The 27,919-nt window shown below is 43.0% G+C and overlaps 1 protein-coding gene across 1 annotated transcript; it reads right to left on the reverse strand.

Annotated features, from left to right (window-relative positions):
- Positions 1-3,790: 3,790 nt before the first annotated feature.
- On the reverse strand, positions 3,791-27,605 carry LOC112219104 (thyrotropin-releasing hormone receptor-like). Its single transcript, XM_024380317.1, has 3 exons — positions 27,220-27,605; positions 22,828-23,251; positions 3,791-4,408 (listed from the first exon to the last, which is right to left on the reverse strand). The coding sequence occupies exons 1-3, from the start codon at positions 27,603-27,605 to the stop codon at positions 3,791-3,793; spliced, it is 1,428 nt and encodes a 475-aa protein (XP_024236085.1).
- Between the last annotated feature and the right edge of the window lie 314 nt (positions 27,606-27,919).

The following is a 27,919-nucleotide window of genomic DNA, read 5'->3' on the forward strand; positions in this document are numbered from 1 at the left end:
ACCTGTATCTGTCTGACATTAACGTATGATTACATTTACTTTTCAAGGTTGAAATCAGCAATGTAACATGTAGCCAGCCAGGGTTTATGAACTGATAGACAAAACAATGTTGGAGTTTTTATTTTATTTTTATAATTAAAATTATTATACAAAATTCTTGAAAGATTTTGCTGCGAAGAGACAGAATCATTAGATCATTTGTTTTGGTACTGTCCATATGTAGCTTTTTTTTGGTCGCAGGTTCAGGAATGGCTGAAAAACCACAACATTTACTTGAAACCATCTTTGCAAATAGCACTGCTGGGTGGTCAGTCGATCAATAATATAATAGTACTTTTAGTAATGCTGGATGGCTTTTAGAGATAGATGGGAGAGGTTGATGGTAGCTGAAGGGTAAAAACATTTTTTATAACTAATGTAAAAGGTACCATGTACCGTGTCCCGTCTCCATAAAATGTATATAGTATGTACAAGCTGGAAGTAGAAACCTAAGTGTTGTTGTCTATTAGTTTACTCCAAATCGGGGAGGGGAAGTAGGGTTAGGGGAAAAGAATAAAGGAAAATACACTGCTCAAAAAAATAAAGGGAACACATAAACAACACAATGTAACTCCAAGTCAATCACAGTTCTGTGAAATCAAACTGTCCACTTAGGAAGCAACACTGATTGACAATAAATTTCACATGCTGTTGTGCAAATGGAATAGACAACAGGTGGAAATTATAGGCAATTAGCAAGACACCCCCAATAAAGGAGTGGTTCTGCAGGTGGTGACCACAGACCACTTCTCAGTTCCTATGCTTCCTGGCTGATGTTTTGGTCAATTTTGAATGCTGGCGGTGCTTTCACTCTAGTGGTAGCATGAGACAGAGTCTACAACCCACAGGTAGCTCAGGTAGTGCAGCTCATCCAGGATGGCACATTAATGCGAGCTGTGGCAAGAAGGTTTGCTATGTCTGTCAGCGTAGTGTCCAGAGCATGGAGGCGCTACCAGGAGACAGGCCAGTACATCAAGAGACGTGGAGGAGGCCGTAGGAGGGCAACAACCCAGCAGCAGGACCGCTACCTCCGCCTTTGTGAAAGGAGGAGCAGGAGGAGCACTGCCAGAGCCCTGCAAAATGACCTCCAGCAGGCCACAAATGTGCATGTGTCTGCTCAAACGGTCAGAAACAGACTCCATGAGGGTGGTATGAGGGCCCGACGTCCACAGGTGGGGGTTGTGCTTACAGTCCAAAACCGTGCAGGGCGTTTGGCCTTTGCCAGAGAACACCAAGATTGGCAAATTCGCCACTGGCGCCCTGTGCTATTCACAGGTGGGGTGGCATTTCTTTGGGGGGCCGCACAGCCCTCCATGTGCTCGCCAGAGGTAGCCTACCTGCCATTAGGTACCGAGATGAGATCCTCAGACCCCTTGTGAGACCACATGCTGGTGTGGTTGGCCCTGGGTTCCTCCTAATGCAAGACAATGCTAGACCTCATGTGGCTGGAGTGTGTCAGCAGTTCCTGCAAGAGGAGGGCATTGATGCTATGGACTGGCCCGCCCGTTCCCCACACCTGAATCCAATTGAGCACATCTGGGACATCATGTCTCGCTCCATCCACCAACGCCACGTTGCACCACAGACTGTCCAGGAGTTGGCGGATGCTTTAGTCCAGGTCTGGGAGGAGATCCCTCAGGACACCATCCGCCACCTCATCAGGAGCATGCCCAGGCATTGTAGGGAGGTCATACAGGCACGTGGAGGCTACACACACTACTGAGCCTCATTTTGACTTGTTTTAAGGACATTACATCAAAGTTGGATCAGCCTGTAGTGTGGTTTTCCACTTTAATTTTGAGTGTGACTCCCAATCCAGACCTCCATGGGTTGATACATTTGATTTCCATTGATAATTTTTGTGTGATTTTGTTGTCAGCACATTCAACTATGTAAAGAAAAAAGTATTTAATAAGAATATTTCATTCATTCAGATCTAGGATGTGTTATTTTAGTGTTCCCTTTATTTTTTTGAGCAGTGTATATTTTAAAAAATAAGAAAGAAAGAAATATATGGGGGATTGGAAATAATGCAAACAACTACATTGATAGAACCCACAATCTATCTGCAATATTAAAGCTGATCTAACCCCGATTTTTTTTTTACAAACATTCAAATAAAACACGTAGCTATGTATTCAGTATTTTACTCCAGTTACCTAAATGTACATTATATTACATTTCTTCTCCTGTTCCCAATCTAGTACAGTAACCGTCTCACAACAGTGACTACAACCATATAGGTCATGTATCTCCATCCAGCGCAACTGCACTACAGGGAGCGATCAGAGTTGGCTGGACTCTCTATAGTAAATACATACACTCAGGCACTGAGGGAGACACAGTCAGCCACCTGTAGACTTCTAGCAGGAAAAATACAATGGCACAGATCATCCATAACTCTCTGGCACTATAACTATCCGTAGTAAAAAGCTGCAAAGCTTACTCAGATTGACAGAGCTTACTCATATTGACAGAGCTTACTCATATTGACAGAGCTTACTCATATCTCGATTGCTACTAGCTAGAAATTATTGAAACTAAAGTGGGATTCTCATTACAGTATTAGTTAATTGCACACATTCCCCTTTTATTCAGGATCTGTAATGTTAAGGAACCATTTGAAAGAGACTCAGCCTGGGCTGGGACCATGACTCATCATGAGGTATGGATGTGTAGAAGATGATCCACTCTTTCAATAATGCAACGACTTGAACTAATTTTCGCTGCGTGGTGAACCACTTTGAATCAAAGGCCAGCATCCTAATATCCCCACTTCTCCAAACATTGTTAATGGATCATTTGTATCCGTTATTCCGGATATTAACTCAAACGTTAAACATCTATGGGCATTTGTATACTCTGGTTGCTTTTGTTGAATACCATTCAGCCACAAATGAATGGATCACTAACTCCGGTTACCCCACCCATTCCAACTTTCTCATGTGGCCCAGAACATTCAAATTAATCTCTTGGCAAAGTGGAGGTAAAATAATAGCAAAATGTCTTATGCTCTGAGCTGGGGCTTTTGTGCAGAACAAATGGTGGTGCTGTACAGTGTTGTCCCTGGGTCAAGGGGTAGAACTTTTTAGCTTTATATATTTTTTTATATCAAACTTAGAAATGTGTTGTTTTCACATATGTAGACACTGGTATTGTGCTTGGGATAATACAAATTAGGTTGAAAAGTGGTGAAATTGCCCTTTAAAGGCAGTTAGTGCTCTCTCTCTTAACATCATGTTATTCCTCTTTCCCTCTGAGTATAACAACCTAATGAGAAGCGTACCTAATGAAATGCACTAACAAGAGCAGAGTAGCCCTGCAGTGATCCTTGGGAGTGACCCATAACACTCTGCAGAGGAGTTAGGTGTTGATGATGGTTTTTACGATCAGCCAAACACCCAGAATCCTAAATTATAATACTGTTAATTGCCTGAATCTTTTCATTCTGCAATAGGTGATGGTGCTTATTCAAGGGTAATTAATGGATTACTTTTCCATTCTAATGCATCCTGCAATACCATAAAGCAGGGGTTCTTAAACTTTTTCAGCTCGAAACCCAAACGAGAAATTGACCGTCCTCATGTTACTCAAATCATCCTTCAACAACTCAAATTAAAAGAAGAATTACTGTATATACGTAGATGTATAATGCCCAGGTCCCACTTTGGGCTTGATATGTTACCACATTTTTTGGGGATTGGCGAACGAAGAATACTCACTTACTCATGTTAAAACAAGCTTGCTTTATCTACAGCACTGTGTGATTAATTCCTGCCTCACTCATCTCAGGTTGCCCAGGTGTGGCTTTGATCTCAGTTTGCCCAGATGTGGAGTTGGTCTCAGATTGCCCAGGTGTGGAGTTGGTCTCAGATTGCCCAGGTGTGGAGTTGGTCTCAGATTGCCCAGGTGTGGAGTTGATCTCACCAAAGCTTGTGTCTTTCCTCTCTTCCTTCAGGTGATGCAGATCCTTCCTCTCTTGGGCTGAGGTGTCTTTGCTCTGCCACTCTGTCACTGTGTCAGTGCAGGTCACTCTCCTTGCCCCCTGTTTGGTCTCGTTGCTAGTCTGTTGGGAGGTGCGTGGGTCCCTGGCCATGCTGTAGCCGGTCTGGTTCATGGAGAGTGTACAGTGGGCCTCCAGCCTCTGGCACTGGGAGAGCCCGCGGAATGCTGAACGGAACTTCTGAGACATCAGGTTGTACACTACAGGGTTGATGGCACTGTTGGCATACATACAAATCCGACAGAACAGTACAAACCAGGCGTCCAGGTAAGGTGTGTCAACGAAGGAGTTAATAAGGACCAAGGTCCGATAGGGCATCCACAGTAAGGCGAACAGGATCACCACCACTGACAGCATCTTGGTGACCTGTGGGAGAGACAGGAGAGGTGAGACCAGGGAAGACGTGTTGCAGTATCATTATAACACAATTTGGTATTTATCTGTGTGAGGCTTGGTTTAAGCAAACAAACACACTTTGGCCACTCTCAGCCAGAGTGGATTGGGTCTACGAGGCCCCAGTTGCCCTGAGTGACTTAGGGAGAACAGGCCCCCATCTGAGAGCTAGGCACATCCTCAAAAAATCAGAGAGAGAGTACTGTAGGATCACTCAGCCCCTGGCTTTGTGACCATGGTGACGGCACACAGGCAGACATTCCAGAACCCCGGTGAGACAGATGGAAAGAACCACCGTAACCACCACTCCTTAGCCTTATCACTTCCAAACAATGGCACAGGCTTTCTTTTATCCCCTGCTCACCTTTCTGTCTGTATGAATTTTAAACATGTGTTGTTGAAGCATGGCCACCTTTTTTTAGTCTTCCTACGTTTGATCATGGCAACACAAAAGAGGCAGGTTGACATTTATTGGGATGAGTCTTTTCCTTGTGTCAGAACTGAGCGATTTCCGCTAGATGGGCATGCTCCAAAGTCAAAATTGGTTATTATTGTAAAAATGTATGTAAATAATAATGAGCTTTTTGGTCTTAATTTAAGGTTAGGGTTATGCATTTGGGTTAGCAGTGTGGTTAAGGTTAGAGTTAGGTTTAAAATCAGATTTTATGACTTTGCTGCTGTGCCAGCTAGTGACCACACTGCAGAGCTGCCTCCAGAACAAAAACGGTAACCTGCACAAAAGAGGGGCAGTTGATAAACCTATCATACATGACCTATTTAAGCTTAATGCTATTCGAGATCAAGTACGCTTGTTAAACAGCAGTCATTGACAGCAATCCTGGTTGAAATAAAGAAATTCATGATACAACAAAGTGTTTAATTGAGGCGAGAGAAGTAGGGAGGTGGAAGCTTTAATTTTCCAATGGTGAGATGATGACACTTAACACATCACCAGTAGAGGGATTATCAACATGAAGCCAAAAACAAAACAGACAGCTTTAGGTTTGCATTAGGTTGAATACAGAACTCCAGTTTACCTTTGGATACACTACAATGATAATCACTGGTCTAGCTAATAGTGAGGAAAGAGTCACCCTTTGCAGCATCCTTTCTTATTAGGTACATTGGGAGATTGTCGACAAAAATCATATACTTATACTACGGCCTCGATTCAATCAGATCGAGCGTTAACCTGAGTTAGCTGACAACCGCATGTTTTGGTGCTCTTGGAGGTGTATGAGCTAACAAATCAGTGAGCGGCTGCTCGTGTGTCAAAAACCACTCCCTTCCTATTATCCTTACCACGTTAGAAGTTCAAAAGGGCAATATAAAGTGTAGGCTCTATTAAGTATAGAAATAATGACAGTGTTGTGTTAATTTCGATGGGGGTATTTATAGCCTGTCAGTCTAATCGAGGTGTAGACAATATAACGTGTAATGCGGTTGCATGAACTTACGCGGTTGCATGGGATTTGAAGGATATAAAGTTGGGTGTAGTTTTGTTCCATCCAATGGCAATGTCCGTCATTTGTGGATTTGACAGCTCTATGTCATGGTTCCACTGTCCACAGAGGGAAGCAGAGACCGCCCTAGAGACATTAACGACACTCAGGTGTGTCCTATTTACTCATTATGATTTCCCTGTTGAAACAAGTGTGTTTTCTGTTGTCCTTTGCTGAACCTTGAATTGTGTGGAATGTGCATATGTCTCATGAGTGAGTTTGAGACTTAGTGTTTGTTGTTTTCCCAGTGTTACTGTGATCCTTCCGTTACCATTTCTAAGTAAAGTACTATGTTATCCTTAACCACTGATTCCTCATCTGGTCTCTTCACCTCACCATGTCACAGCAAGCTTACAGCACCTGGGGTTCCCAAACAGTCTCCCAACCAAGTACTAACCAGGCACAACCCTGCTTATCTTCCGAAATCACATGAGACAGGGCTTATGGCCATACCAGCCTGAATATGCCAGATTTCGGCATATTCATGCAATTCCAGTCTTGTTACATGACTGAAGACATTAGCAGAATATCATTTTTTTATACCACCATTATTCTGAGCTAATAGTCGGCGGTCCAATTAATAGACCTACTCTATTTAATGACAATAATATAATAATTTAGATAAAATCACCAATGTTTCTAGGAAAGGAGTTTTGTAGCCTATGTTTATTTTCTCTTTTTGACGCGGTCGCTGGTTGCAAATAATTACATCTGAGACCTCGTATGATCCTAAGCATTGTAGCCTACTTTCAAAACGTACCCTTACACCGCAGACAGAGCCCCGACAGGGGGAGGTTCTACTAAGCTGACATATGGAATTGTTTTAAGATGGTCATACCATGGATCATTTAGAATTTTAGGACACCTGTAGGTATCAATAAAAAATATATATAAAGTTGAAGTCGTAAGTTTACATACACTTAGGTTGGAGTCATTAAAACTTGTTTTCAACCACTCCACAAATTTCTTGTTAACAAACTATCATTTTGGCAAGTCGGTTAGGACATCTACTTTGTGCATGACACAAGTCATTTTTCCAACAATTGTTTACAGACAGATTATTTCACGTATAATTCACTGTATCATAATTCCAGTGGGTCAGAAGTTTACATACACTAAGTTGACTGTGCCTTTAAACAGCTTGGAAAATTCCAGAAATTTATGTAATGGCTTTAGAAGCTTCTGATAGGCTAATTGACATCATTTGAATCAATTGGAGGTGTACCTGTGGATGTATTTCAAGGCCTACATTCAAACTCAGTGCCTCTTTGCTTGACATCATGTACAAATCAAAAGAAATCAGCCAGAAAAATGTGTAGACCTCCACAAGTCAGGTTAATCCTTGGGAGCAATTTCCAAATGCCTGAAGGTACCACATTCATCTGTACATACAATAGTACCCACGTCTAAACACCATGGGACCACGCAGCCTTCATACCACTCAGGAAGGAGAAGTGTTCTGTCTCCTAGAGATGAACATACTTTGGTGCGGAAAGTGCAAATCAATCCCAGAACAACAGCAAAGGACCTTGTGAAGATGCTGGAGGAAACAGGTACAAAAGTATCTATATTCACAGTAAAACAAGTCCTATATTGACATAACCTGAAAGGACGCTCAGCAAGGAAGAAGCCACTGCTCCAAAACCGCCATAAAAATGCCAGACTACGGTTTGCAACTGCACATGGGGACAAAGATCGTACTTTTTGGAGAAATGTCCTCCTTGATGAAACAAAAATAGCTGTCTGGCCATAATCACCATTGTTATGTTTGGAGGAAAAAGGGGGACGCTTGCAAGCCGAAGAACACCATCCCAACTGTGAAGCACGGGGGTGGCAGCATCATGTTGTGGGGGTGCTTTGCTGCAGGAGGGACTGGTGCACTTCACAAAATAGATGGCAGCATGAGGAAGGGAAAATGTGTGGATATATTGAAGCAACATCTCAAGACATCAGTCAGGAAGTTAAAGCTTGGTCGCAAATGGTCTTACAAATGGACAATGACCCCAAGCATACTTCCAAAGTTGTGGCAAAATGGCTTAAGGACAACAAAGCCAAGGTTTTGGAGAGGCCATCACAAAGCCCTGACCTCAATCCCATAGACAATTTGTGGGCAGAACTGAAAACGTGTGTGCGAGCAAGGAGGCCTAAAAAAGCTGACTCAGTTACCCCAGCTCTGTCAGGAGGAATGGGCCAAAATTCACCCAACTTATTGTGGGAAACTTGTGGAAGGCTACCCGAAACGTTTGGCCCAATTAATCAATTTAAAGGCAAAGGCAAATACTAATTGAGTGTATGTAAACTTCTGACCCACTGGGAATATGATGAAAGAAATAAAACCTGAAATAAATCCTTCTCTCTACTATTATTCTGACATTTCACATTCTTAAAATAAAGTGGTGATCCTAACTGACCTAAAACATGAATTTTTACTTGGATTAAATGTCAGGAATTGTGAAAAACTGAGTTTAAATGTATTTGGCTAACGTGTATGTAAACTTCCGACTTCAACTGTATATTGGATGAAACTTTGAATTAAGACTTAATGCTATTAGCCCAGAGAAATGATTTAATAATGTTTTGTACAATCAGTGTATAAGGATATATGTTTTACTGTGGATTGACCCGGATACCTTTGATACTGAAATGCTCTATTCACTTTCATTCATGTTTCAGCCCCGTACTCGGTTACCTAAAGACGAGGCTTGAGTCATAGTGCAATACAACCTACATGTAGGCCTACGTGTTCGTGAGAGTCTCAGTTTTTGAATGGTGGGGTCATATTAGTTGCTATCCCAAAGCATTTGGTTTTTCGGGATGTCACCTGGTCTGACAAGCACAGATGTAGCTCTGTCACCTTCCACCGCAGGTACAGAAGCAGGTTGATGTTTATTGTCATGAACCTTGACCTAGAGGCAGAACTGAGCTCCAAACTTGGCTATTATAATAAAAATGTATGAAAACAAACATTTGCTTTTTAGTCTAAATTTAAGGTTAGGGTTAGGCCTTAGGGTTATCAGTGTGGTTAAGGTTTGGGTTAAATCAGATTTATGACTTTGTGGCTGTTCCAACTAGTGACCCCTCTGCAGAGCTGCCTCCAGTACATGAGTTATGACAATAAATGCCCATATGTGTTGCGGAAGGCCGACATGTAACGTTTATTTAACTAGGCAAGTCAGTTAAAACAAATTCTTATTTACAATGACAGTCTACCCCAGCCAAACCCGGACATTTGTGCACCGACCTATGGGACTCCCAATCCCAGCTGGATGTGATGCAGCCTGGATTCAAACCAGGGACTGCAGTGATGCCTCTTGCACTGAGATGCAGTGCCTTAGACCGCTGCGCCACCCGGGAGCCCAGATTGAAATGCTGTGGATTGAGATGCAGCCCATGCAAGAATATAGAAACCTCTAATTTAAACAGAGATTTTGATGGGGATTTTTTATTATCCTCATTAAATTTCCTCGTGGGCGCACACATCGACTCTAGTTAAACACCTTTTTAACAGAAGGTGAATAGCTCAATTGATAGCAACATAGGACTATTACTTCCCAAGCAAAGTCTTTTTTTGTTTTTCTCAACTATAGATCTTATAATCTTATAATGGATGGAACTGAGCCAATGGAATGGCATCAACAACATGTAATCCATGTGTTTGATGTATTTGATACAATTACACTTATTACGCTTCATCCATTACCATCAGCCTGTCCTCACCAATTAAGGGGTCACCAACGTCCTGTGATCGGAGTTGCATTTTGCAGCTAATTTCTAGCGTAAAGTATTGCGGAGGAAAGCGTCATTATAGATTGCTTTATACAATCAGAATCCGGTTTCGAATTTTTCAAGCTAACAAGGGGTTTGCTTTTTGCCATTTTCTTTAACAAAAATATACTATGGCATACCCTCACATAGGCCTGCCCCTTCAATTCAAGCACTGGTTTTAACTTAACACATCAAGCCCTTCATGGACACAGAGGTATTTAAAGAGTGGTGACACTATTGGAGGAGTTGGCTGACAAATCTGTGGACATTCCATAATTTAGTCTGTTTAACAGGTAGGCCTACCTCTTATTGATTGCGCTGCGGCTGCCGCTTCATGTTTCAGCACCACAAAGCTGTCGTGCAGTTACTCTAATCTGGTTTATTGTGAGGTCAATACCGCTGATAAAAAGCCTCATCATGCCTCACCTTTGGAGAGGCAAATATCAAAGATGCGACGAATATAAGCCAGGAGCCGACAGCGGCAACTCATGTGGGGACTTTGGCATAGGCTAGTGTATAAGGAAAGTACCAAAATACCTTGATAGGGGAGTCACTTTGTTGCAAGCAAGTTTGCTTTAACACTCAGGTGCATGTAATCTCCCAGTAGTAGCTTTTTAAGAAATCCATTAGTAAAGTGTAGCACAGCACTACATTCTGCCTGTTGGTTGCAATTCACCCCCTCGGTATTGTGTGCTTGTTGTTTAACCATTGATACATTACATAGCCAAAAGTATGCGGACACCTGCTCGTCAAACATTTCATTCCAAAATCATGAGCATTAATATGGAGTTGATCCCCCCCTTTGCTGCTACAATATAACATCCTCCACTATTCTGGGAAGGCTTTACACTAGATGTTGGAAAATTACTGCGGGGACTTGCTTCCATTCAGCCACAAGAGTATTAGTGAGGTCGGACACTGATGTTGGGCGATTAGGCCTGGCACGCAGTCGGCATTCAAATGAATTCCAAAGGTGGTCGATGTGGTTGAGGTCAGGGCTATGTGCAGGCCAACTGAATGTATGTTCTAGGGGCCATTTTGAGACCTTAAGGAGCACCAGGTACTGCTGGAATATCTACCAATGGCATGTCCATCTTTTTGTGAGAAATTACACTGGCCGCTCAAAACATTTATAAAGAATTTATAACGTATAAATATCCCACACTTTAGATGAGGACACATAAAACGACTTAACTAATGGTTAGTAAATGGTTTATAAGGACCTGAGCATCTTATGAGTGATGTTATTAATCATTATTAAATACTTTAAAAGTTGTTTATAAATGCGTGAATAACTAGATTACTATCATGATAAATAATTGACTAATTCATTATAAATGCTTTAGCACATGGTGTTATTATAAAGTGCTACTGATGATAATAGTCTCAGTTCTCCAACAGATACTCTTTGCTCTTTTATTCATTGGAAGTCTGAAGTTCTGATGAAACTCCTGTATACTTTTGAATGACTGGGCTAGATTCTATCAGATCCACGCCAGCCGACATCCGCAAAGCAGTTTTGGCGGTGTCAGAGGTGGAACTGCATTAGAGTGTCATGGTTCTACCTGTCACCAGAGGGCAGCAGAGAACATCCAAGAGACACTCAGGTGTGTCCTTTTTACTCATTATGATTTCCCTGTTAAAATAGGTGTGTTTGCTGTCCTTTGCTGAAGCTTGAATTGTGTTCCTTGTGCGTTTGTCTCCTGGGGGCGTTTGAGACTTAGAAGTAGTAAGCCTGTATTTCATTCAAGTGTTTCCCCTAAAATGGCAAAATAATACGGCCTAATATACAGTGGGGCAAAAAAGTATTTAGTCAGCCACCAATTGTGCAAGTTACCTCACTTAAAAAGATGAGAGAGGCCTATAATTTTCACCATAGGTACACTTCAACTATGACAGACAAAATGAGGAAAAAAAATCCAGAAAATCACATTGTAGGATTTTTAATGAATTTATTTGCAAATTATGGTGGAAAATAAGTATTTGGTCAATAACAAAAGCTCATCTCAATACTTTGTTATATACCCTTTGTTGGCAATGACAGAGGTCAAACATTTTCTGTAAGTGTTCACAAGGTTTTCACACACTGTTGCTGGTATTTTGGCCCATTCCTCCATGCAGATCTCCTCTAGAGCAGTGATGTTTTGGGGCTGTTGCTGGGCAACACGGACTTTCAACTCCCTCCAAAGATTTTCTATTTGAGATCTGGAGACTGGCTAGGCCACTCCAGGACCTTGAAATGCTTCTTACGAAGCCACTCCTTCGTTGCCCGGGCGATGTGTTTGGGATCATTGTCATGCTGAAAGACCTAGCCACGTTTCATCTTCAATGCCCTTGCTGATGGAAGGAGGTTTTCACTCAAAATCTCATGATACATGGCCCCATTCATTCTTTCCTTTACACGGATCAGTCGTCCTGGTCCCTTTGCAGAAAAACAGCCCCAAAGCATGATGTTTCCACCCACATGCTTCACAGTAGGTATGGTGTTCTTTGGATGCAACTCAGCATTCTTTGTCCTCCAAACACGACGAGTTGAGTTTTTACCAAAAAGTTATATTTTGGTTTCATCTGACCATATGACATTCTCCCAATCTTCTTCTGGATCATCCAAATGCTCTCTAGCAAACTTCAGACAAGCCTGGACATGTACTGGCTTAAGCAGGGGGACACGTCTGGCACTGCAGGATTTGAGTCCCTGGCGGCGTAGTGTGTTACTGATGGTAGGCTTTGTTACTTTGGTCCCAGCTCTCTGCAGGTCATTCACTAGGTCCCCCTGTGTGGTTCTGGGATTTTTGCTCACCGTTCTTGTGATCGTTTTGACCCCACGGGGTGAGATCTTGCGTGGAGCCCCAGATCGAGGGAGATTATCAGTGGTCTTGTATGTCTTCCATTTCCTAATAATTGCTCCCACAGTTGATTTCTTTAAACCAAGCTGCTTACCTATTGCAGATTCAGTCTTCCCAGCCTGGTGCAGGTCTACAATTTTGTTTCTGGTGTCCTTTGACAGCTCTTTGGTCTTGGCCATAGTGGAGTTTGGAGTGTGAGTGTTTGAGGTTGTGGACAGGTGTCTTTTATACTGTTAACAAGTTCAAACAGGTGCCATTAATACAGGTAACGAGTGGAGGACAGAGGAGCCCCTTAAAGAAGAAGTTACAGGTCTTTGAGAGCCAGAAATCTTGCTTGTTTGTAGGTGACCAAATACTTATTTTCCACCATAATTTGCAAATAAATTCATAAAAAATCCTACAAGGAGATTTTCTGGGGAGAGATTGGGGGAAGAAAGGACTCCCGTATAGTTGGGGACGGTACCAGAGGTAACAGGAGGGAGTTCCGTTTTTGATCCCCACAGGATACAGCAAGACCCGGAGCCCAGAAGACGGTATCCCAGAGAGGGTCTCTTGGGGGAGACCTATTCTTATCTTTTGGACTATTATTTTAATAAACACCTTTGAAACTGAGCTAATCCTACTCTGTCTGTGTCTGATCTGTGTAAACGTTTTGACCCAACCCCCTGGTCTGCTACAACAAGTGGTGGAGACATGACACGGAAGCTCTATTAGACTCTGGATGTCTGGTTACCCTCGTAACCATGAGCCTGCTGAACCAGGAGACTGAATGTGGTAGGGAGATGTCCATTTCCTGTGTTCAAGGGGACACAAAGCGGTATCCAACTGTATGGGCCAACATCGTGACGCCACAAGGGAAATGCAAGATGATGGTGGGTGCAGTACCAGAGTTGCCGGTACCTCTCCTAGTGGGACGAGATTGTCCACTGTTCGTGGCCCTGTGGGGGCACGAACTGAGGAAGAAGGTACGAGCAGTCCGGAGACGAGAGCGAGGATGACCCATCTCCTGTGCGGCCCGGAAGCAAACGGTTGACCAACCTGTATCTACGGGTCTGGAGTCGGAGTCAGGGGGTACCGGACCCGACCCCCCTGGGGAACCATGGGAGGAAGAGCCCAGCTTCCCTCTCCTCGATTTCGAGGGGCCAGTGGAGACACCCTCTGGGGGCCAACTGTGGGGACAATTTGGGACGGCCCAGTGGGAGGACCCTAACTTGAAAGTCGCCGCAGCCCAAGTGATAGCAGGAAAGGGACAGCTACTTCCGGGGGTGAGTGACTGGCGATACCCCCATTTCCAAATCAAGAATAACCTTTTGTATCAGGTGTCAAGCCAACAGGAGGAACTTCGAGAGGTATTGCTGCTACCCCGATGGTATGTGGGAACTGTTCTTTAGCTGGCCCACACCCACCTGTTGGGGGTGCACCTGGGAATGGTGATGACCCGGGAACAGATCGCCACCCTGTTCCACTGGCCCGGGATGAGGAGGGCCGTGGAAGACTACTGTCGCAGCTTCCGGAGTGTCAAATGCCCCAAAGGTACACTTCCCCCTACCGATCATCGAGGTGCCCTTTGAACGCATTGCCATGGACATAGTGGGACCCCTGGTAAAAACAGCACGAGGAGACCGGTACATCCTGGTAATCGTAGACTATGCCACCCGGTATCCCGAGGCCATTCCCTTACGGGCGGTGGTGTCCAAAGGAATCGCCCGGGATTCAGCCAGTACCAGTTACCTTCAGACGAGTCCCGTGAAACTTGTGGGGGTCATAGAGCAAAACAGAGAACACCATCGTATTTGTGATAATTTGTGATAATCTCCCCTTTCCATAGCGTGGTCATAAAAGTTTGTAGACCAAACAGTTTGGACGCTACAGACAGAAGTTGACACATCGGCGGTAACAACTTCTTGGGAGTCGTGGAGCAAAACAGAAAACAGTATTGTGTTCATGAGAGTCTCATCTTTCCATAGAGTGGTCATAGTAGTTTGTAGGCCAAACATTTTGGATGCTACAGACATTTTGATGAGAAGACTGATTTTCGGGATGTCTCATGGTCTGACGAACATCATCTGTAGCTTGGCAACCTTCCACCGCAGATGAGGAAGTCTGACAAAGGCGGATACGGTGGATTGCAAAAAAAAACAGGTATCTCTAGCTTAAATTGGCGAATTTTGATTGCCATTTTGTAATACATTACTTAGATTGAAGCACAAGCTTTAAGGCTCAGACTTAAAGCTTGTCAATAGACTCATAAAACTCAGACGCACAGGTAGTGTTGGCAAACATTTGCCTGTCAACAGTACTTAGCACCTCTGAACAAAGTGTTGGCAATCAATCTCTTTTGTGTTCAAACCGCAAAGACCTTGGAAGTCGTCAGCCAATCAACCTTGTTAAAATACTCCAAACTAGAAGGTGGCAGTAGCTACCATCCCATAGCATACTTTGCATATGAAGTGTGACTGGCTCATCAGTGGATGTATGGAGGTACCCACTTTTTTGGGGGGCTCCCCTATGTATGGGTTCGTTTGGCTCAAAGTCAAGTTGTTGGCCACTAACGAGAATTGTGATTCTATTAGGAGAATCAATAGGTATGTTGCTACCGGGACGGCACGCAGCAGGTATTGTTTTTGTTCTAGCAAGAGAAGGATCAACCTCCCACAGTGATGAGTACCTATTGGCAGTGAGATTCTTGTTGTGTTTCATGCATCACACTAAAATGGCATTATCAAAATTTTTACAATTTCACAGTATTATTTCAACCTCATAATATAATATATATACTGTATGTAAACAACATGACCCAAATTATGTGGGCACCTGCTCGCCAAACATATCATTCCAAACTCATGGGCATTAATATGAAGCTGGTCCCCCCCTTTGCTGCTTTAACAGCCTGGCTCGCAGTTTGTGTTCCAATTCATCCCAAAGGTGAAAGATAGGGTTGAGGTCAGGGCTCTGTGCAGGCCAGTCAAGTTCTTCCACGCCGATCTCGACAAACCATGGACCTCACTTTGTGCATGGGGGAATTGCAATGCTGAAACAGGAAAGGGCCTTCCCGAAACTGTTGCAACAAAGTTGGAAGCACATAATTGTCTAGAATGACATTGCATGCTGTAGCTAAGATTTCCCTTCACTGGAACTAAGGGACCGAGCCCAAACCATAAAAAGCAGCCCCAGAACATTATTCCTCCTCCACCAAACTTTACAGTTGTCAATATGCATTCGGGCAGGTAGCATTCTTCTGGCATCCACCAAACCCAGATTTGTCGTCGGACTGCAAGATGGTGAAGCATGATTCATCATTCCAGAGAATGCATTTCCACTTCCACTGAGTCCAATGGTGGTGAGCTTTACACCACTCCAACTGATGCTTGGCATTGCGCATGGTGATCTTAGGCTTGTGTGCGGCTGCTCGGCCATGGAAAACCATTTCATGAAGCTTCCGATGAAAAGTTATTGTGCTGACGTTGCTTCCAGAGGCAGTTTTGAACTCGTTATTGAGTGTTGCAACTGAGGACAGAAGATTTATATGCACTACACGCTTCAGCACTCTGGTGTCCATTTCTGTGAGCTTGTGTGGCCTACCAATTCACAACTGAGCCATTGTTGCTCCTAGACGTTTCCACTTCACAATAACAGCACTTACAGTTGACCGGGGAAACTCTAAATCAAATCAAATTCTATTGGTCACATACACATGGTTAACATATGTTATTGCAAGTGTAGCGAAATCCTTGTGCTTCTAGTTCAGACAGTGCAGTAATATCTAACAAGTAATATCTAACAATTCTACAACAAATACCTAATACACACAAATCTAAGTAAAGGAATGGAATAAGAATATATAAATATATGGATGAGCAATGACAGAGCGGCATAAACTAAGATGCAATAGATAGTATAGAATACAGTATATACATATGAGATGAGTAATGCAAGATATGTAAACGTTATTAAAGTGACATTATTAAAGTGGCCAATCATTTCAAGTCTGTATGTAGGCAGCAGCCTGTCTGTGCTAGTTTAACAGTCTGATGGCCTTGAGATAGAAGCTGTCTCTCGGTCCCAGCGTTGATGCACCTGTACTGAACTCGCCTTCTGGATGGTAGTGGGGTGAACAGTGGCTCCTGGTGGTTGTTGACCTTGATGATCTTTTTGGCCTTCCTGTGATATCGGGTGCTGTAGGTGTCCTGGAGGGCGGGTAGTTTACCCCCGGTGATGCATTTTGCAGACCACACCACCCTCTGGAGATCCCTGCCGTTGTGGACAGTGCAGTTGCCATACCAGGCAATGATATGCTCTCAATTGTACATCTGGAAAAGTTTGTGGGGGTTTTAGGTGACAAGCCAAATTTGTTCAGCCTCCTGAGGTTGAAGAGGCACTGTTGCGCCTTCTTCAACACACTGTCTGTGTGGGTGGACCATTTCAGTTTGTCTGTGATGTGTACGCTGAGGAACTTAAAACTTTCCACCTCTCCACTGCTGTCCCGTCGATGTGGATGGGGGGGGGGTGCACCCTCTGCTGTTTCCTGAAGTCCACATCATCTCCTTTCTTTTGTTGACGTTGAGTGAGAGGTTATTTTCCTGACACCACACTCTGTGAGCCCTCACCTCCTCCCTGTAGGCTGTCTCGCCATTGTTGGTAATTAAGCCTACTACTGTTGTGTCGTCTGCAAACTTGATGATTGAGTTGGAGGCGTGCAGTCATGTGTGAACACGGAATACAAGAGGGGGCTGAGCACACACCCTTGTGGGGCCCCAGTGTTGAGGATCAGCGAAGTGGAGTTGTTGTTTCCTACCTTCACCAACTGGGGGTGGCCCATCAGGAAGTCCAGGACCCAATTGCTCAGGGAGGGGTTGAGACCCAGGGCCTCAAGCTTAATGATGAACTTGAAGGGTGCTATGTTGAATACTGAGATGTAGTCAATGAATAGCATTCTTACATAGGTATTCCTCTTTTCCAGATGGGATAGGGCAGAGTGCATTGTGATGGCAATTGCATTGTCTGTAAACCTATTGGGGGGGGGTAAGCAAATTGGAGTGGGTCTAGGGTAGCAAGTAGGGTGGAGGTGATATGATCTTTGACTAGTCTCTCAAAACACTTCATTTCGCAACAAAGCATCCTTCACTCATGCTGCCAATTGTACCCTTGTAAAACTGACTATCCTACCGATCATTGACTTCGGCGATGTCATTTACAAAATAGCCTCAAACAATCTACTCAGCAAATTGGATGTAGTCTATCACAGTGCCATCCATTTTGTCACCAAATCCCATATACTACCGACCAATGCGATGTGTATGCTCTCGTTGGCTGGCCCTCGCTTCCTACTTGTCACCAAACCCACTGGCTCCAGGTCATCTATAAGTCTTTGCTAGTTAAAGCCCCACCTTATCTTAGCTCACTGGTCAGCATAGCAGCACCCACCCGTAGCACGCGCTCCAGCAGGTATATTTCACTGGTTATCCCCAAAGCCAACACCTCCTTTGGCCGCCTTTCCTTACAGTTCTCTGCTGCCAATGACTGGAACGAATTGCAAAAATCACTGAAGCTGGAGCCTTATATTTCCCTCACTGACTTTAAGCATCAGCTGGCAGAGCAGCTTCCCGATCATTGCACCTGTACACAGCCCATCTGTAAATAGCCCACCCAACTACCTCATCCCCATATTATTATTATTTATTTTTTGCTCCTTTGCACCCCAGTATCTCTACTTGTACATTCATCTTCTATACATCTATAACCCCAGTGTTTAATTGCTAAATTGTCACTATTTGCCACTATGGCCTATTTATTGCCTTATCTCCCTAATCTCACTACACTTGAACACACTGTATATAGATTTTTCTATTGTGTTATATGTTTGTTTATCCCATGTGTAACTCTGTGCTGTTTGTGTCACACTGCTTTGCTTTATCTTGGTCAGGTTGCAGTTGTAAATGAGAACTTGTTCTCAACTGGCCTGCCTGGTTAAATAAAGGTGAATTAAAAATAAACAAAAAAATTATGACAGAAGTGAGTGCTAGTCACTTTGCTTTCTTGGGTACAGGAACAATGGTGGACATCTTGAAGCAACTGGGGACAGCAGACTGGGTAGGGAGAGATTGAAAATGTCCGTGAACATACCAGCCAGCTGGTCTACCCGGGCTCTGAGGACGCGGCTAGGGATTCCGTCTGGGCCGGCAGCCTTGCGAGTGTTAACACGGAGAAGTAGAGCCCACAGTCCTTGGAAGCGGGCCATGTCGGTGGCACTGTATTATCTTCAAAGGGGGCAAAGAAGGTGTTTAGTTTGTCTGGAATCAAGATGTCGGTGTCCGTGACGTGGCTGGCTTCCTTATGTAGTCCGTGATTGTCTCTAGACCCTGTCACATACATCTTGTGTCTGAGCTGTTGAATTGCGACTCCACTTTGTCTCTGTGCTCACATTTTGCTTGTTTGATTGCCTTGCAGAGGGAATAACTATACTCTTTGTATTCGCCATATTCCCAGTCATCTTTCCATGGTTAAATGTGGTGGCTTTGCGTGAATGCCGCCACCTATCAATGGTTTCTGGTTTGGGCAGGTTTTAGTAGTCACAGTGGGTACACCATCTCATATACACTTCCTTATAAAAACTCACTCAGCGAATCACGGAAGTTAGAGTAACAGTGGTCCAGTGTTTTTCCAGCGCGAGTGCTACAGTCGATATGCTGATAGAATTTAAGTAGCCTTGTTCTCAAATTTGCTTTGTTAAAATCCCCAGCTACAATAAATGGAGACTCAGGATATATGGTTTCCAGTTTGCATAAAGTCCAGTGAAGTTCCTTGAAGGCCGTTGTGGTAACAGGCTTGAAGGGGGAAATACACGGCTGTGACAATAATCTAAGAGAATTCTCTTGGGTGATAATATGGTCTGCATTTGATTGTGAGCAATTCTAGGTCAGGTGGACAAAATAACTTGAGTTCCTGTATGTTGTTACAATTACACCATGCGTCGTTTATTCCTGTCGGCTTGATGTTTATTCCTGTCGACGTGACGCACTGACAATCCAGTGGCTGTATTGACTATGACAGCATATCCCGAGAGAGGATATGCATGTTTCCGTGAAACAGAGTATGTTACAATCGCTGATGTCTCTTTGGAAAGCAACCCTGGAAAGCAACCCGGACATTAGCGAGTAATATACTCGGAAGTGGTGGTTGGTGTGCACGACTCCGAAGTCTGACCAGAAGGCCGCTCTGTCTCCATCTTCTCCGGCGCTGTTGTTTTGGGTTGGCCTCTGGAAACAGTTGAAATGCCCTGGGTGGTGCGGACAAAGGATGCGCTTCGGGAAAGTCATATTCCTGGTCGTAGTGTAAATTGTAAATTGACATTGCGCTGATATCCAATAGTTATTTCCGGCTGTATGTAATAACACTTAAGATTTTCATCAATGTAAGATTTTCTGTCAATGTAAGAAATAATACATAAAGAAAACACAAATTAGCTGGAAAACTTTGTTTTAGCTATTTTCCAGCAATTCTACGCATTTTGTCATGGGGCAGCTAGAAATCTAGCAGGGCATAAACGTGACAAACTGACTTGTTGGAAAGGTGGCATCCTATGATGGTGTCACGTTTGTTGGGGATTAATCAGAATTAGTTGGGTAACATAGATAAGATGTTTTATTTTCATGATATGCTTATGAGTTATTTCTCATAAGAATGTATTTTGTTGTACTATAGTGGTGGCCATTTGCAATTATCTGTTCTCTGTCAAGACTAAGTTGCTTGGGCCGCAGAGAGGGGAGAGGTCAAGGTGTCATCATGTGTAAACATATCTTTTAAACCATGTGAAGGGATGATTGATGGGGAACCAATTATCTTTTGGCTCCACTGTGTCTGTGTATCAGTCACTCCCTACTTTTCCCATCGGGGAGAGGAGGATGGCAGTGTCTGGAACCATTCTATGTTCCCTCTCTCGTTGCCCTATTTTGACCTAGAAGCTCACTTTCCTCTCCATGAGCTTGTCCAGAATTGGTTGTATTTAGGATGGGGTATCTAAAATGACAATTTGATATATATCATTGGGTGGGGGTAATGTCTTGGTACCATTTTGTACCAAGGACGAGATAAGAGCTTTGTTTAGGAGACCAAACTGAACGATAATTTATAGCCAATTCTGTCTGGCTAGGGGATATTCTTTCTTTGTGTAAGTTCCTAAGACCTGTGGTTTGTCATGTCGTCTAGGGGGGGTGGATCTTTGCTATAAAGGATCCCAGTTGCCATTATGTTGAGCACTCTCAACTTTTCATTAGAGATACTGAACTGTTGAAAGTCAAAATGCTATTGCAAAAGCTTAATTATTATTAAAGGTGAAGATTAAGCATAACTCTGACTGGTGTGTGATTTGCTCTCTCATCATTTGGTAATTAAGGAAATCCACGACACTTTGAAAGTCACTAAGCTCTTCAGTAAGGCCATTTTACTGTCAATATTTGACTATGGAGATTGTATGGCTGTGGGCCAGATTTTATACACCTGTCAGCAACGGGTGTGGCTGAAATAGCCAAATCCACAACATTTTGAAGGCGTGTCCACATACTTTTGTATATATAAATACACGTTTTTGACTGCACTGGGCCTTTAAAATTAACATGAGCCAGTGAGATACCCTGAAGGAGCAGAGCCTAATGCTAAGACTAACATATTGTATGTATTGTAATCTTTTTCTAATGGTTGAATGAATGCTTGGTGTATCCTGTCTGAACCAAGTATATTATATTCCAAAACACAAAAAAATGTATCTGATGATTTTTGCATTGGATGGTGCCCACATTGGTCATGCCAATTATAAATATCTGGGCATCTGGATTGATGAAAAGCTATCTTTCAAAAAGCATATTGATGAGTTAGGTGCACCGTTTGGGTGTCACATTGTTAATCAGTATGTGTTACACCTGTGCTGGTTGCCATCTCATTAGTGTTTCACCTTTGCTGGCCCTAATGGTATTCAAGAGTGGCTGGCCTAGTGCTCCAGTGGTCTTGAGAGATGTGGAGGGTTAGTTGGCGCTCCCTATTTTAACTTCTAGACAAACAATCCTTTATTTGATCCTCCCTGTTTTTGTTTTGCTCAACTTTTTGGTTTGCTTCCTGTCTTTAAGTTTGGTGTGGGTTTCTTTTTTGTTTGCCTCTACTTGGGCAAATTTATTGGGAGCTCGTGGTGGGTGTCTTTTAGATTCCAGTTGTTGTTGTTAGTCAACTTTCAGTGGACACTTCCATGAATGTCTTTTAGAACCCCTCCTAAATCCCCACCTGTTTCGTTTTGCCTGTTGTCAGTGACTCTTTGTTAGTTCCCCGTTCTGAGAGTGACAGTATTTTGTTTTCTTGCTGGGGAACATGACACATTTTAAACCTAAATTCCAGCAATTCTACACATTTTGTCATAACTTATGCCATGTTAATATGATATCTGAGTGAGAGTGACAAAATAAATGGGGGCCCCCTGGAGGTTAGGGCCCCTGGACATGCCCGGTTGGTATTCGGCCATAATTACTACAAGTTTAGATAGCTGGCTAGTCTAATTTAGCAACACCATTTTTTTAAAAATCAATTGATCGAATTCTTGTTCTAGGTCATTGACAAAAACTCTGGTAATCAATATGGAAATGAGTATACACAACTTTTCAGAACCACTACCGGGTGAAGAATTTGTTTTTGAATAATTGAAACACAAAGTGTTTATGATCTACTATTTTGAACAAAATAATGAGAAAGGAGACAGTAGAGGACACTGACACACTACAAATCAAAAAAATTGTTGGCTGACATGGCAAATTGAGTGGGGCAAAACATTTTGTATCAGAAAACAGGCAATACTTCTTTAAAGTCTTGTAAATCGATCCATTGCACAAACTTCCACCGTACCTTCATTGTTAACATACAAATGTCCTAGCTGCCAGACCCGGTCTCAGGGATGGCTAGCACTGGGGATCCCTTCGATCTCCACTGAGTTACTGTAGGTCAATCTGCTTTTAGTTTTTTGCACCTTACTTGTGGAATAATCTCCAAAGCTCTCTGAAACTGAAGGATTCGGTGCCTCCCGGGCCATTCAGACAGCTGATTCAGGACCCTTTTACTAAAGATTGTGTTTTTCTATGATTGAATCGTGTCTCTCTGTTTTGCTTTTCTTAGTGTGATTTGTATATTCTTTGTAATTACAAGGCTCCTCTGTGGAAGACAATTTGGTCTCAGTAAGCTATGACTCTGTCAAAATAAAGGTTACATAAAATAAAGAGTGCTCCATATTCGTTGACACACACACCTGTTTCCTGGAGAAGAGCACACTCTTCGGGCGGCCCTGACGACCCCCTTTTCCTTCGTCTGCTGGTTCCTTGCAGCTCCTGCGGAGCGTGGTGGCGCCAGCAGAGACTGTACCCGCGTCGTGCCGGTTGGGGAGTTGGTTGAGGTACAGGACGCGGGCAATGAGGCCGTACAGGACTATGGCCAGGAGCAGAGGGATCACGTAGAAGATGGCAAAGTCAATGAGGTAAATGGGGAGGTAGAGGTCACGGGACACCTTGTAGCCACACTGGATGGTGCTGTCCTTCATTACCTGGATGTCCACCAGGAAGAACCACAGCATGCAGTAGACACAGGTGAACACCCACACCCCTGCTATGATCCGCTTGGCCCGGGACAACGTACACACTGTCTGGGCCCTCATTGGGTGGCAGATAGCAATGTACCTGGAAATGGAGAAGAACAAATAATAGACTCTTCGGCATGTTGTTCTACAGAGACGTTTATACAGTAAATTATTCAGATATTTTTTTGTATACAGTGCATTAGGAAAACATTCAAACCCTTTGGCACTTTTTTCCAAATGTTGTTATGTTACGGTCTTATTCTAAAATTGATTAAATAAAAATGTTTCCTCATCAATCTACACACAATACCCGATAATGACAAAGCCAAAATAGGTTTTTAGACATTTTTGCAAATGTATAAAAATAAAAAAACAGAAATACCTTATTTACATACAGTTTGGACACACCTACTCATTCAAGGGCTTATCTTTATTTGTACTATTGTCTACATTGTAGAATAATAGTGAAGACATCAAAACTACGAAATAACACATATGGAAACATGTAGTAACAAAAAAAGTGTTAAACAAATCAAAATATATTTTATATTTGAGATTCATCAAAGTAGCCACTCTATGCCTTGATGACAGCTTTACACACTCTTGACATTAACCTGTTAGTGATCTCTTCGCGTGCCAATCCCTTTAGCGGGATCGATTTGACAACATCCAGTGAAATTGCAGTGCGCCAAATTCAAACTACAGAAATATCAATATTCAAGATTCACGAAAATATAAGTGTAATGCATCAAAATAAATATTAACTTCTTGTTAATCCAGCCGCAGTGTCCGATTTCAAAAAGGCTTTAAGGCGAAAGCAGACCATGCGATTATCTGAGGTCAGCGCCCCGCATACAAACCCATGAAAATCATTTTCAACCAGGCAGGTGATGACACAAAAGTCAGAAATAACGATATAATAAATGCCTTACCTTTGAAGATCTTCTTCTGTTGGCACTCCAAAATGTCCCAGAAATGGTCCTTTTGTTCGATAATGTCCTTCTTTATATCCCCACAATGTCCATTTATTTGGCACGTTTGATTCAGAAATACATCGGTTCCAACTCGCCCAACATGACTACTAAGTATCTAATAAGTTACCTGTAAACTTGGTCCAAACATTTCAAACAACGTTCCTAATCCAAACTCAGGTATCCTAAAACATAAATAAATTATCAAATTTAAGAAGGGATAAACTGTTTCCAATACCGGATAAAAACAAAGTGAAGCGCTTTCCAGTTCACGCGCACCAAACAGTAGAGTCCACATGGAGTGACACTTACAAGTGACACTTGTTATACTCACAGACATTATTTTAACGGTTTTAGAAACTTTAGAGTGTATTATATCCAAGTCTACCAATTATATGCGTATCCTAGCTTCTGGGCCTGAGTAACAGGCAGTTTACTTTAGGCATGCTTTTCATCCGGAAGTGAAAATACTGCCCCACTGGTTGAGACAGACACCTGGAATGCATTTCAATTAACAGGTGTGCCTTGTTAAAAGTTCATTTGTGGAATTTCATTCCTTCTTAATGCGTTTGAGCCAATCAGTTGTGTTGTGACAGGGTCGGGGTGGTATACAGAAGATAGTACTATTTGGTAAAAGACCAAGACTATATTATGGCAAGAACAGCTCAAATAAGCAAAGAGAAATTACAGTCCATCATTACTTTAAAACATGAAGATCAGGCAATCAGGAACATTTCAAGAACTTTGAAAGTTTCTTCAAGTGCAGTCGCAAAAACCATCAAGCGCTATGATGAAACTGGCTCTCATGAGGACCGCCACAGGAAATAAAGACCCAGAGTTACCTTTCCTGCAGAGGATAAGTTCATTAGAGTTACCAGGCTCAGAAATTGCAACCTGAAATAAATGCTTCACAGAGTTTAATTAACAGACACATCTCAACATCAACTGTTCAGAGGAGAATCAGGCCTTTATGGTCGAATCAGGCCTTTATTGCCGCAAAGAACCCACTACTAAAGGACACCAATAAGAAGAAGAAACTTGCTTGGGCCAAGAAACACGAGCAATAGACATTAGACCCGTGGAAATCTGTCCTTTGGTCTGATGAGTCCGAATATGAGATTTTTGGTTTCACCCGTCTTCTCTTTGTGAGAAGCAGAGTAGGTGAACGGATGATCTCCACATGTGTGGTTCACACCATGAAGCATGGAGGAGGAGGTGTGATGGTGTGGGGCTGCTTTGCTGGTGACATTGTCTGTGATTTATTTAGAATTTAAGGCACACTTAACCAGCATGGATACCACAGCATTCTGCAGCAATATGGCATCCCATCTGGCTTGCACTTAGTGGGACTATCATTTGTTTATCAACAGGAAACAGGAAAATGACAACAAGTGCTCAGCATATGTGGGTACTCCTTAAAGACTGTTGGAAAAGCATTTACAGGTAAAGCTGGTGGAGAGAATGCTGAGAGTATGCAAAGCTGTCATCAAGTCAGAGAGTGGCTACTTGGAATTATCAAAAATCAAAAATACATTTTCATTTGTTTAAGACTTTTTGGTTACTACATAATTCCATATGTGTTATTCCATACAATGTAGAAAATAGTAAAAATAAAGAAGGACCCTTGATTGAGTAGGTGTGTCCAAACTTTTGACTGGTACATCTACAGACCCTTTTACTATGACATTCGAAATTGAGCTCAGGTGTATCCTGTTTCCATTGATCTTCCTTGAGATGTTTCTACAATTTGATTGGAGACCACATGTGGTAAATTCAGTTGATTGGACATGATTTGGAAAGTCACACACCTGTCTATGTAAGGTCCTACAGTTGACAGTGCATGTCAGAGCAAACACCAAGCCATGAGGTCAAAATAATTTTCTGTAGAGCTCCAAGACAGGATTGTTTTGAGGTACAGATCTGGGAAGGGTAACAAAAAATGTCTGTAGCATTGAAGGTCCCCAAGAACACAGTGGCCTCCATCATTGTTAAACAGAAGAAGTTTGGAACCACCAAGACTCTTCCGAGAGCTGGCCGCCTGGCTAAATTGAGCAATCGGGGGAGAAGGGCCTTGGTCAGGGAGGTGACCAAGAACCTGATGGTCACTCTGACAGAGCTCCAGAGTTCCTCTGTGGAGATGGGAGTACCTTCCAGAAGGACAAACATCTCTGCAGCACTCCACCAATCAAGCCTTTATCGTAGAGTGGCTAGACGGAAGCTACTCTTCAGTAAAAGGCACAACAGCCTACTTTGTCAAAAGGCATCTAAAAGACTTTCAGACCATGAGAAACAAGATTATCTGTTCTGATGAAACCAAGATTGAAGTATTTATCCTGAATGCCAAGCGTCACGTCTAGAGGAAACCTGGCACCTTCCCTACGGTGAAGCATGGTGGTGGCAGCATCATGCTGTGGGGATGTTTTTCAGCGACAGGGACTGAGAGACTATTTAGGATTGATGAACGGAGCAAAATACAAAGAGATCCTTAATGAAAACCTGCTTCAGAGCACTCAGGACTTCAGACTGGGGTGAAGGTTCACCTTCCAACAGGGCAACGACCATAAGCACACAGCCAAGACAATGCAGGAGTGGCTTCGGGACAAGTCTTTGAATGTCCTTGAGTGACCCAGCCAGAGCCCGGACTTGAACCCCGTCGAACATCTCTGGATTGACCTGAAAATAGCGGTGTAGCGACACTCCCCATCCAACCTGGAGTACGGATCTGCAGAGAAGAATGGGAGAAACTCCACAAATACAGGTGTGCCAAGATTGTAGCATCATACTCAAGAAGACTTGAGGCTGTAACCGCTGCCAAAGGTTCTTCATTAAAGTACTGAGTGAAGGGTCTGAATGTGATATTTCCGTTTTTTATATTTTGTATAAATTAGCATACGTTTCTAAAAACCTTTTTTTTCATTATGGGTTATTATGTGTAGACTGACGAGGGGAAAATAACTATTTAATCCATTGTAGAATGAGGCTATAATGTAACAACAATTGGAAAAAGTCAAGGGGTCTGAATACTTTCTGAATGCACCGTATATGGCTGGTACTTGATGATGTGTAAATGGGGTACAGTAGTTGAGGTGTCACTTACCTCTCCACAGTGAAGGCTGTAATGGAGCAGGAGGACACATTGATGCCAAGATACTGAAGGTAGGTGATACCAAGGCAGCCAGCATGCCCAAACACCCAGGTGCCCATCAGGCTGTCTGACACATTAGGCAGACCAGCGGCCACCAGCACGGTCAGGTCTGCTATGGCCAGGCTGACCAGGTAGCAGTTGGTGGGCGTACGCATGTGTCGCGTGGTGAGGACCACCAGAACCACCATGATATTACCCACAATGCCAAGTCCACAGACCAGCAGAACCAGGAACACTGCCACAGTCTTGTACTCCAGAGACTGAGATATGGGGTCCCCTGGGCCCACCAAGGAAATGTTGGTTGGGGTGTCCATCCTTGAGCTTACATTTTCTGTCATGATTGCAGGTAGTGAGCTTGTTTCTATTTGAGTAAGACAGAGAGAGTGAATGACACATGAACTGATGCGCGTGGGAATGTAGGAATAAGTGTCCCTGTATGTGTTCTGTACTTGTTGCTAATGTTAGTAATCCCTTTTAATGGTTTACTATGTTCTGTCTGTCTTTCAACCTATTGATATATTTTGTTTGTTTCTCCTCTTCAAAGCCTCAAAGTCTTGTAGGGATCTACTTCGACTTCAATAATCAAATTAGCACGTTGAAGCTAATTTTCCTCTGCCTTTAGCCCTTTTAAACAAATGAGCATTCCATTGAT

Source organism: Oncorhynchus tshawytscha, linkage group LG19 (assembly GCF_018296145.1).
Source record: "Oncorhynchus tshawytscha isolate Ot180627B linkage group LG19, Otsh_v2.0, whole genome shotgun sequence".
Classification (NCBI taxonomy): Eukaryota; Metazoa; Chordata; class Actinopteri; order Salmoniformes; family Salmonidae; genus Oncorhynchus; species Oncorhynchus tshawytscha.